Genomic DNA, 12,041 nt, shown 5'->3' with positions numbered 1-12,041 from the left:
ATCCAGATAGGACTTTGACAATAAAGGCTTTCGCATGGATTCAACCTTTGAAGTAATAACTGATCTCAGGAACGCCTATCGAAGTTGGTAACCCGTTGAATCGTTCGCGGTAACAAATTCCGACCCTGGTGCAATGTACTTTGAATGTGATCAACATCGCCCTACAGCGTCTCTGAACCTTTTTGAAAATTTGTTATGCATTCTCGAAGCAATTATTATACCAGTTTACCAATCCAGCTATGGGTACCATTCTGAAGTTTTGTCGCAGCTCGTCCCTTAGATGTGCCTCTTACTGCAAGGTAAAGGATATTGAGTTAAAGTTCTGTAACAGATCACAGAGTATCCAAACAGGGCACCCTTCATCGGTTATCACGGTAGAACGCTGCATCATGGGGGGGCGTTCCAATCAGCACTTTATCTCGATGATCGACGTAGTACGTCAGACAAGCTTTGAGGTGAAGGTTTCATTAGAAAAAAAATACTGTATGGGCTAAAGGTTTTAACTCGCATGCCAGTGGACGACAGGACACGCAAGTCTTCCACAAAAGCCAGCTTTAATCACACCTAGAACATGTACATGACGACCACAATCTCGTTCAGGAGAACAAGGTACGCACACCACCGACCTACAAACAAGCACCGTTGTCGAACGAATAAATAATGATCAGGACAAACATTCTTGTTAAAGAAACTAAAATAACCAAGCATCTACCGATACTGACTAGTGTTTCCGGGATTGAAAAGCCCAAATGACAGCAGGTTTGAGCGCTCGCAATACCTTTCGCAGCACAAGTACTCTGCTGACTCCGACACCACCCTGACACAATATAATTCCATGGCAACAAACATGCAATCGCAACTCTTATTTTATAGCGTTAGTGCCTTAGCTTTATTGAAAATCTCCACTGCATGGAGCCCCAGTGTTGTCAGGACAGGTATTTCTCATTAGAGTTAAGCTGCGAGGTTGTTGTAGCTTTCCGCACATTTTTTCATCCTCTTTTCATCTTAATCATGGCAGCCAGCCACCCGTTTGTACACTTAGCCAACACACAAAAACTCTTGTCATGGACGTATAAAAGCCATTGGCATTCTCGAAGAAGTCTGATAACATACTGGTTGCAAAGTCTCAACGTAATTTGTTGTCGGCTCTTGTGGGCACAATATACTTTCTCAAACTTAACCAGACTACATGTTGTACCGAGAAGTTTTTTCTGCAGGTTATTGTTGAAAACTCTGTCCGCATATATTTTGCAAACAAATTATGCCAAGCAGGTCCTAATGGATCGGATCAATCTCGTCAAAAAAACCAACAACAGCATCAGCAATAGCAACAATAACGGCAACAGCAGTAATAACATCAACATCCACGGCAGTAGCTCGCGGAGAAGTGCTTGTGACCGGTGCCGAAGCCACAAGCTCCGTTGTGTGAGGCCAAACGGTGGCAACTTTCTGGTTGAAGGCAAAGAGACCGCCTTGCTAGCATGTGAGCGATGCGTCAAGGCCGGCGCCGAGTGCCTCCATACAGTTCGCACTTGTCGAGCTTCCTTTCAGTCGAATGGTTACGAACGGCGCCGTTCCTCAGATTCACCATCTCCCACACTTGCTTATCCACAATTTTCTGCCGGAACAGGTGACCAAGGATTTCGGGAGGCCGGCCAACGTACTTCTTTTCGATCTATCCCGGCACAGCCAGCATGTGATGGTCGGCTCCCAGTCAATGAGCGAGCTCAGAGCCACACGGTGCTAAGTCCTATTTCAAGAGACACGTTTCAGCACCCAATGCGTCTAGATTCTGCATTTTCAAATACCGCTCCGATTACATCTTCACGTAGCGGCCCGTCACCCCGATCATTTTCGATGTTGGAGAAAACAGACACCAACACGGGCTCCAGACCTGACCTACCCTTTGAGCTCAGCGATTTCGAATCTGGAATAGCGAATGTTCAATCAGTACTAGAGCATGAACTACACAGCGAGGTTGACCTGGCACACCTTTTCGGCCACTCTGCCAGCACCTCGACCAGCCCAAAAAGTTTCAAAGCAGTCACTGGTACATGCACTACAGCCAACGGTGGTGGGGATGCAAGCCGCAGCTCGAAGTCTCCTCAACCTTCTAGCAGTAAGGACGAATGCTTGCAGCGACTGTCTCAGCTGAGTTCTAAGCTGTTGGTGTGCTTTAGTAAGACTGAAAATCGCCATGTAGCCCTCGAAGATATTCTAGCTTACCCATCTCCGGAAATGAGCTGTAACGCTCATGATGGGGATGATCAGGGGTTACATACCGCCAAAAACATCATCGGCGAACTCTTAGAGAGTTCTCAGGTGTTTTTAGAAACTCTAGAGCAGCTGAAATCCTTGGAGGCATCCCAGCAAGAACCGCAGCATCCGTACTCGCCGTCTAGTTCAGAGTATTTGTATTTGGATTCGCCAGACGAAGCCGACTTCCTCTCGAAGGAGAGTTCGACGCCGTTTCCAGCGTTCGCGCCACGCAATAGCGACAATGACAACAGCCATGAAATGGCTACCAAGCTTTCAAGCGACAAAACCTCGCGATATCCTTGTAAATCGGCGAATGCTTTCTCGACAAATGTTTGCTTCAGCATGCCAACCATATTCACAATCGTAACCTGCTATATGTGGTTGTTTCAGGGCTACGAGGTTGTTTTTTCCGCCATCCAAGAGTCTTTGCTATTGCAAAAGCAGACGCAAGAAGACCAACAACGGAAAGAACAACAACGACAGCAATGCGATATCTCGAGTTATCACTACGTACAGAAGAGACGACAAGCGTCATCGTCATCCACACCCGTCTCACGGACAGGAAAGACAGGCCCTGGGGCATTGTGTCCTACCGTCTTGCCAAATATTCAGTTTGGAGGGTTCGGTCTGGATGGTCACCCTAACTTGCAAATTGAGATGTTGATACACGTTAGCTCCCAAATGTTACAAAAGATTGAGAACATCATGGGCTTTGACACGGCGACAGCGCAAAATCACCCGCCTCCGCCCCCACCGTCGCCCTGTCGCGAGCATGGCCTGCTGGATTTAGGATGTGCTCCTACTCAATTATATGCATACCTCCATGGCGCAAGACATGGCGCCGCGGAAAGTCCTTCATCGGGCCGATCGGCATTAGTCAAGGATATGGTGAAGACTATTAGACAAATCCTGAGTAGTAGCCATTGTTAGAAATGTGCGGATTCTTACTTCTATATATGACTGGGTTTTTCTTTTTTTTTTCTTTTTTTTTTGTCACGTGAGATTTGGCGATGCATTCTACTCAGACAAGATCATTACTCGCATATACTAGTTAGATAAGAGTCCTATCTATAGGTTGTGATAGTAAATAGAGTAACAAGTTTCGTGTCTCCTCGCGGCACCGGTAACAAGCGGCAAATCATTTTGGTTCAAGACTATTTCCAAGGACAAAGTGCAACGCTGTGAATAGTGTCCGTTGACTTCCACACTCGACTCACACATCAGCAGGGACACGCACTAGTTAGCATTGGCAGCAAGTGTTCAGTCATGTCGAAAAGTCCCGCAAATACGCAATTAGGCCCGAATTTCGCGACTTTCACCCCCCCTTAACTTAAGGATAATAATTATATAAAAACATCAATTCAGGCTTTTTTCGTACTAAAAAGTCATAGAAAAATAATGCTAGTCCTAATAGATCTAAAAATATAAGCCTAATACTTTATATACTATCTTCTCGCCTAGATATACGCCTCAACCCTATTAGGTAGTAATTCTATTACTCCGTTCCTTCGTGTGACTAGTCCTCCATCTTGTGGACGGAGGACAGAGTAGATGGTATTATGCACGCTGTCGTGGCTTGAATTGCCTCGGTGAACAACCAACCTATCATACGCCGCATAGCTACCACCGATCTCTTCGTCATGCCACGGGCTGACACAGCGTTTTGCCATTGGAAACCTGTGGCCTCACAAGGTGTTCTGCCAGGAAATGCTATGAAACCGGGAGGTGTAGAGACTCGGCATGAGCTTTCCACTCAGCCAATCACACAAGCATTTCAGATGCAAGGAGACCTGCATATGGACATCAGCCCAGGCGGTTGGGTTTTGGCACTATATCATTGGTCAAATGTCGGGGGCTCAACTGCGTTGGGTATGCCAAAAAGCGCGAGGCTGTGTTAGGTTGCAGACAATACAGGGATATTATGCTGTGGGAATGTAGCACACCAGGCACTGACCATTTTGCAAACTTGGACCATCCATTCATATTTCAGCATGGTACATTTATGTATGCGAAGTACTTTTGGATTCCACCGTGGCGCTTTTGATATGCACGGTTCTTTTACACTTGGGGGCTGAAAGACGCTTATAAGATGTCAGACTTGGGGGCTAAGAAACGCTTCCCTTATAAGATACCTCACTCCGCGCCAGTCCTATTTTATTCAAGCAATCTTTTTTCAATTTCATCAAACTCACGCCTCTTTGGTTTTGTTCTCAACCTCAATGATGCAGCAAGGCACACCCATTTTTGGATGATACAGCAGCCACAGATTCTCTTCTGAAATAATCATTATATATATCGACACGGACCATGCACGACATCACGAATCCCCGCTCTGAAATGATCATTGTGAACATCGACACGGACTATACACACGACATCACAAGTCCCAATGATCATTGACAACTACCTTGGCATTCAATCATAACCAAGTCCTGGAGTAAGGTATCCGGCGGCACCTCGATACGTCTGGCAACACCTGGTAGCTAACAGATCCAGGCTCATCATTCATTGCGAACTACAATCTCGACCGCAAGGCAACCGAGACGCCTTATCGGACTTTACGACTCTGCGATGCCTAGAGTTGGGCATCAACAGGCGACCAGTTGCCTCGTGAGGCAGATGAGGCAGATTTTCAGGGCTTCGAGGTGAAGCGAAAAGTGAGGCGGGAGGCCTCTTTTCACGTTACACTGCATGCAGGCAGAAGCGCCTCAAAATCCTACGACATCACAACAACGTCCACTTATGTCTACAACCAACCCATACCATGTTACATTCTTGCACATTCGAATTTTTCCAACTTCAATTTCGAAAGCCACAGCTGAGTGAGCCCAACGCTGTCATCGTGGCCAGGGGCCAAGATTGTCGGAAGCCGCCGACTTTCTCGCCACTAGTCGAGGGTAGACTATCGGCAAGCCTAGGCTTGACGCTTCTCATCTCAAGGCTCAAGGCAGCCGCCAAGTTCGAGGCTATTTCACCCTTAGACGCCGGGGCGTGAGCATGCTTGTAGTAAAGCCTGTCGCCGTTTGAGCGAGTGTATGCAATATGCTGTTATGAGGGCAGATGTTGCAAGGTGCCCTCAGGTTAGGTCAAGCTGGGAGACAGGCCTTCCTCATCGATAGCTCTGCGAGCTTTTCCAAGACTGTTGGTACCGCCGAATTGCGGCCCGGAGTGTGTTCCTACCTGGCATTGCCGGCACGGTGGCGTTCCAGAAGCAGGAAACTAGTCGGACCTCTTCCTCGTTACGTCCTTTCTCCTGCACTCTTCAATACTTCAAAGGAAACGACCTTGCCATCAAAGTTGATGTATCACTTGCGGCTTCAGTCATACTTTCAAGCACAGGGTACTGATAGCCAGCTTAGCACCACGCCAACGTCAATGGCGGCTCACATCAGGCTGACGATTGGCCAAAGTCGGATCTAAGAACCGGACAAAATTATTTTCCCCTACTTCACTTTTTGTATAACACACTAACGCATAAGCGACATTGGAATACCTGAAGCGCCTCTCGATGCATAGGCACCGCGGGGTGGGCTCCTTGCCGTCATCAACCACCCTGTTTCGCCCAGGCAAACTGCTCGCCAACTCCACGATAAAGCAGCTTACACAAATCAGCTCATGCAAGACTTTTCTCTCTGTCTTGAATGTGCAGCTCTACAAATAGCCAATGACTCGAGGACACATAGCCATTGTGCATTCAAGGGCTGTGGAAGGGCAGCACGGCCGGACTCCTGCGGGCGGATTTCATTGGCGAATTTCATGTGCATTCGAGGCTCAAGTCGCTTCCGTTCCGCCCAAGACATTCAATACTACCAGTCCTGGAACTGCAGGGTCAAATAAGGCGGCTTTTCAATTTTGAACCGGAAGACCGTCGAATGGCGGCTCGTATGATTATGTGGTTATAAAAAAGCACTGCATTGAATTGTCCTGACAAGTCTGGCATCTACATTCAACGGCCGCGAGCACAGTATTTTTACGCTATTGAACCAGCGAGGACTAAGGTTTGGCCTTAAGTTTCAATTCACAAAGAAGTTACGGCTGTTCACTTGTGAATCATGGATAACAAATCCGGCCAGTCAGCTTACTACGGGTACTGCCATTTTCCAGAGGATGTTCCTGTGATTAGAAAGGGTACTGCGTGACTGACTAGACCTTGCCAGTAACACTGCTGTGAGGCCGCCTCACGTGTACTCTTCATCGGAATCGCAGCGCACTCTTGCCCAGCGACGGCTCTCCATGTATCAAGGCCAGCCTCCTTCTCAAGACGGCAACATGTATCGTGTCTCGACACAGAGTACCAACGTTCACGCCATTAGCGAACAACACCGAGCGAGAATCGAGGACGAATTAGCCAGGATCATGGCTCAAGCGGGTGGACCATAGGCTGTTCCTTGGCGGGCCGTAATCGTCGTTGAAAGATCAAAACCCTGGCAATAATGACGATTTAAAGCTGGCCATGAGGTTGAGAATGAAGCTTGCGAGATTCGAACGTTAATTTCTCGTCGTGTTTCGATAAGGCAATGGAGGAAAGGCTTTGGGATACTATTTCTGCAAAAGGCGTTCACTAGGATTGTGGGGATACCATGGGCACTGAAGAGACTGAGTCTCACAGTCCCGCTGCCTGTTTGAACTTTACAATGTAATGACGAAGAGAGAAGCCGACAGGACTTTAAGATGAAAATACATTGCATTTGAAAGTCGAATGATGCCTGGCCAAAGTCGTCCATGGATGAACAAAACTTCTCAAAGTAAAAGAAAAGACATGAAGCAAATAAAGAACTTATAGGCGCGCTTTTCACTCCTACTCCAGCAGCAGGCGCCATCACATGTCTGAATTCGTAGGGTGGGTTGCTGGGCTGGGACGGAAGCAATGTTGGGGAGACCCCGCATTGTGGAGGTGCACTAGCAATTTTTGCTGTTGAATGGCCGGCACACTGTTAGTACCGTTCTCGTCAACCGTGACACAAGCATTCCACGGAAGGTACCACAATCACCTTCGACGGCTCCTTCCCTAAGTCTACCTTCCCATTGTCCATTGTATCTCTCGTGATCTTTCCAGATAATCTAACCTCCCCTCGACAAACACATCTTCAACAAAATTCAAGCCCGGAAGACATGCCTCGTCGAAGCCGTTGAGACGATGTCGCTTCAAGTCGCTTCAACCTGGAGATACCCGAGTAATCATGGGCCTTCGTCACGGTCGAATTCTCTCATCAACGACCCCTCACAGTCACTGACATCTGCAGCTCAAAATCTTGTCAATAGAATAGGGTTTCGAGTCTTGCTCTGAGAATACGAAAGACTAGATCATATGATGACTGACGCTCGATTGATTTATCCTCCAAAATCTGCCATCAATATTTAAGCCTGCACAGCCTTCAAGAATGCGCGGCTCTCGTTGCCTTGCACCACCTTAGCAACAGGGGTGAGATGCACCTCGCTTGCTTCATCTCCTCCCTGCAACTGTCGAATATACGCCTGGGCAACCCTGAGCCAGTTGGCCTTCTCACCCCTGCTTGCACCTTGCCCCTCCCACACCCACACGGCGCGGCCCGCGTCATCCAACAGGAAGACGTCCTGGCCGTCAAAGTCCGAGAGGCTCGCCTTGCTGCCATCTTTGACAAGGTCGAATCTAAGCTCGCCAGAGGCATCACTGAGCCTGAAAAGCTTTTGAGGCCGCTCGCCGGCGTGAGCTTTGGACGCCGACCTAACCGGTCTTGGGCAACGGAACCCGCTCTGCGGAGTGTCCTCGTCACCGCCGAGCAGAGACACAATGACACGAGACCTCGATTCTTCCTGCGTGAGGACCTCAACGTCGATATGCTTCGCCAGCGTCATGTCGTTGACGACCTGCGCCGCCTTGGCCTTCTCCATGGGGCTGCAGCTCTTGCCCTGCCATTGCCAGATCTTGTCGCCAGTATCCAGTACAAAAACGTCCTCATCATCAAGGCTCTGCCAGGTCGGCTCGACCTCGTGTACCACAACTCCGCTGGCACCAACCGACGGGTTCTTGAAAATGCGTAGCAGCGTGAGGATTTCTTGCTTGGGCTCGCCTTCCTCAACATGGCGGAAGCCTGATCTGACACCTCCAGATCGGATTTGAATCCAGGGGAAGAGCGCTAAAAAGTCGTCAGAAGGTGCCGACTGCACCTCCCGATGCTGGGTCGCCGCTCCCTGCAGGAACTCATCAAGCTCCACCGTCTTGTACGCCGCGGTACCGGCCTCATCTTGGGATGTATGAGCTCCGAGCCAGAAGAAGATTTCGTGGCCTAGCTTCTCAGACTCATCCTTGGAGCCGACCTTGTATGAATAAAGGACGATGTAGCTGTCGCCATCCATAAACTGGCCATACTTCTCCTTTGGCCACGGCACAACTTCAAAGTCTTCAATTCGCCAGATGTGCAGACCAGCGGATTGGCCGACCTTTCCGTCGTTCCATGCCGGCTCGGTGGCTGCCGAATTGTACTTTACACGGTGGTCGATGTCTGTGCCAATGAGTTCGACATTGCTATCCTTGATGTCGTACTCCTTGAGATGCACGAGACCCTGGTTAGGCGCCATTTTGATTTCTGAAAGATGTTTTCTGGGTATGGTCTCAATCGATTCCAGTGTCGAGATGTGTCTTTGCAAGCTGCAAGTATACGTTTTCAAGATGTTGGACGAAGACAGGGAGGACGTTTTGCATAGCAAACACGGACGATCAGAAGTGGCTCAGCCAGTCACGGTGGGGGGTTGCTCGTCAGCTGTGCGGGGATCAGCGAATTCAATTGGGCCGATCTCCCTTGCGGCTGTATTTCGAAGCCACAGGAGATCCATCAATAACCAAGGTACAGTGCCCCAGAAACGCCTCTTCCAAACCCACCAGCGCCAGTCCTCATAATCAAAAGGGTGTTAAATAAGGTGTCGTGTGCCCACGACAAGTCGAATTCCTCCAAATATCCATGACCACATATCCCGCTGCTACCGCTGTCAGGTAAAAGGAGTGTTGAACCCCAACCAGTCTGACTCCGGATCCGGTACGCCTGTACACCTCATGGAATCGCCGCCCAAACCACTCATGACCTGGGCTTGTAGTATGTTTGTCTGGCCGTTGGTGGCTCTTAATTGCGGATCCGACATTTTCGGGTAGTTGAAGAAGTCAAACACATCAATGTTGTCCAGCTCGCTTAATGACGTTACCTGAGTCGAGGTCGGCTCCACGCCAGAGCGTCGAGTGGAGGATGTCAGAGTCACTAGATCATGGGCGCTCCTGGAGGACACGCTGTCAGCAAATTTCGGACACGAATGAGCAAGCAACGCCGGGATACTAACTTTCTCATGGCAGTAAAGTTCATGTCGCCTTGACGTCCTCGTTGGACTACTCGAGCCAGGATTTTGGCATAGTTGTTTGCCACCTCCCAGTATTGACCGACGTGCCTGAGTGTTTCGATGAAAAAATCAATCTTGGGGTCGACGGGGCACCCGACTGTCGCTGCATGGACGAGCAACAACCTCGCCGCCACCCATAGCGAGAATGCAAATGGCGGACCGAGCAGGTCAAGACCATTGGCCTCGAAAACATCTTGAGCAATATCGCCTAGACTCTGCACGGCCGAAAGGCATCTCTGCATCGCATAGTGCGATGGGACGAAAATGTGTGATCTTATAGTAGGGTACGCTGCTGAAGAATGCAGACGCACCACGGACGTGACATATGCGCTGTGAAGCATGAACCAATTTGCGACGCGGCTCGCCGGGTCTGAGTGGCACAGCGCTGATATCCTACTGTACTCGCTCGGTAGACTCTGAAGCCAACTATCGAGCGCCCCATCCAACGACCTGTACGTGTTCCGCCAGACAGCCATCTCACCCGACGACGTCACGTCGATGGGCGTCTTCAGGAAGTCGTGGACTTTGCTGAGTATACGCAGTATCTCGCAATGATACGAGAAACTGCCCAGGTTATCGGGCTTGTTGATGGATGGAGCGACGGTCGGGTCGAAGGATGGGCTCCATGATCTTGTTTCGACCGGAACGTTTCTTGAGAACAAGTCGTACGAGCACGGAAGACTGCGCTTCATCTTATTATCGTCGAGCATGAAGTCGAAGGTGGTGGTCGCGATCGTTGCGTATCGGTCAAGTAGGTATACCATCCAACACAACCGCCGCCGACCCTCGTCTTCAATCCAAGACTCAGGCCGACCTGTTGCAACTCTTCGGATTGAGCCGGTGTGCGGGGTCTCTTCTGCCTCGGCTGTGAGATAAACACTGCACTCCTCGCACAACTCCAGCTGCCTTACGTTCTGTGCAAGAAGCGCAAGCATGTTCCAACCACGTGGTCCGTTGGAGGTTCCGAGCTCATCCAAACATAGGATAACCAGAGACCTCAGCGCCGCAATACTAACATTTTCCATCGCGTATATTTGGACCCTGCCTTTCGACACGGCGTGGTAGTGAGATCGCATTTCGGGCGACAATCGCGGGTCTTTTAAAAATCTCAAGGTCGTCGCCACAATAGCATGCAGTAGGACACGGTCAGCATCGGTCAGTGAAGTCGAGCCAAAAAAGGCGCCAAATGTCGTTTTGCGGTCAAGAATCGGACACCAGGTATTGCAGTGCTTAAAGTACAAGTCGACAAGTGTGTAAAGCATGTCGTGTGGCGGAAACTCAGACACAGTCGTCAGAGATGATGCCTCTTTGCGCGGCCCAGAGATACTGGGAGTTGCGCCCGCCTGGCTAAAAGATTCTGATGCTGAGAGGTTCAAGAGAGCCTGGACTGAAGTTCGATCTCCATTCTGAAGCGCCTCCTGAGCGTCGCCACCCTGCCAGAACGGGCTTGAAAAGGCGGGTGTTCTCCCATTTGCAGTCGGCCCTGTCCTCGGCAGAGCAGATGCTGGACTGACGCCATTCGCATCGTGATGGAAACCCTCGACTTGAGATGATGCTTGGTTACTGATGGCTGGGGAGAGGGCTTGGGCATTGGCAACATGGTCGTTGGCGATGTGTTCCTCCACACGACGGCCTAGGGCTTGCAGGAGCGCGTCAAGTCTGTTGACCTTGGCCTCAAGTTCAAGACTGAAACCGATACGGCTTCCAGGTTTCTGTCTCTCAAGATAGACACATGTGCGGTTGTGACGAGCACACCATGAACAGGCGGGCTCCGCGCGATCGCACTTCACCTTTCTCGCCTTGCACAGCTCGCATCTACAGCGCGGTCAGCGTCGTGTCTCAACATGAAGGAATAATATCATACGATGTCTTTTGGTGCTTCTCCCTCTTGCGCTTTCTCGGTGGTCCGGCCGAGCCGTTGTTGGTGGTGTCTTCACCACTCGAGCCTTCGTCGTGGCTAAACACCGAGTTCGCTTCCTCCTCGGCCATTGATTGCGGACGTGCATTTGCATTTGTTCCTAGCATGTCTGTCCCATGGTCGTGGGAACTCCACATTTCCTGTTCTTAACTTTGACAGACAGTGAAATCTCGCTCTTATCAGGGCCCTTTTGGATGGAGCCTTGAGGAGCAGGGCCGAATTTGATGTTACAAAGTGGTCATTTCACTGGCGTGCAGGCGTGCAGTGAGCAGCAAAAGGCAGGCTAGCGAATTGCCTCAGCCGGCCGGGATGGTGGAGGATGCGCCGCAGCACTTGGGGGATTGCTAATGGGGATAATCCGGCGTTGGCTGCCGTGGTTGGCCGGGTCGAGGGCAAGTTCCAGAACTTCTGGGGAACGTAGGCAGCTGGTTCCAGTTGTGTGCACGAACCTGCAGCCTGCACAGCACAAGCGCAAGCACCAGCACCAGGAGCAAGGGCT

General features: G+C 50.1%; 4 protein-coding genes across 4 annotated transcripts; 2 read left to right on the top strand and 2 right to left on the bottom strand.

Moving 5' to 3' along the window:
- Positions 1-1,779: 1,779 nt before the first annotated feature.
- Positions 1,780-3,189, top strand: CTRU02_204364 (C6 finger domain-containing protein; the record flags this gene model as incomplete). The annotated part of the gene is made up of 1 exon (XM_036731320.2): positions 1,780-3,189. The coding sequence occupies one exon, from the start codon at positions 1,780-1,782 to the stop codon at positions 3,187-3,189; it is 1,410 nt and encodes a 469-aa protein (XP_036576980.2).
- A 3,122-nt stretch (positions 3,190-6,311) lies between these two features.
- Positions 6,312-6,639, top strand: CTRU02_204363 (uncharacterized protein; the record flags this gene model as incomplete). The annotated part of the gene is made up of 2 exons (XM_036731319.1): positions 6,312-6,346; positions 6,417-6,639. The coding sequence occupies 2 exons, from the start codon at positions 6,312-6,314 to the stop codon at positions 6,637-6,639; spliced, it is 258 nt and encodes an 85-aa protein (XP_036576979.1).
- Positions 6,640-7,617: 978 nt separating this feature from the next.
- Positions 7,618-8,817, bottom strand: CTRU02_204362 (actin-binding protein; the record flags this gene model as incomplete). The annotated part of the gene is made up of 1 exon (XM_036731318.1): positions 7,618-8,817. The coding sequence occupies one exon, from the start codon at positions 8,815-8,817 to the stop codon at positions 7,618-7,620; it is 1,200 nt and encodes a 399-aa protein (XP_036576978.1).
- A 408-nt stretch (positions 8,818-9,225) lies between these two features.
- On the bottom strand, positions 9,226-11,679 carry CTRU02_204361 (C6 transcription factor; the record flags this gene model as incomplete). The annotated part of the gene is made up of 3 exons (XM_036731317.1): positions 9,226-9,505; positions 9,568-11,439; positions 11,489-11,679. 3 exons carry the CDS (start codon positions 11,677-11,679, stop codon positions 9,226-9,228), a joined length of 2,343 nt encoding a protein of 780 aa, XP_036576977.1.
- Positions 11,680-12,041: the final 362 nt, after the last annotated feature.

This window comes from Colletotrichum truncatum, assembly GCF_014235925.2.
Source record: "Colletotrichum truncatum strain CMES1059 chromosome Unknown Contig_0002, whole genome shotgun sequence".
Lineage (NCBI taxonomy): Eukaryota > Fungi > Ascomycota > Sordariomycetes > Glomerellales > Glomerellaceae > Colletotrichum > Colletotrichum truncatum.
Note: the sequence above shows the minus strand (reverse complement) of the source record. Positions and strands in the feature narration are given on the sequence as shown.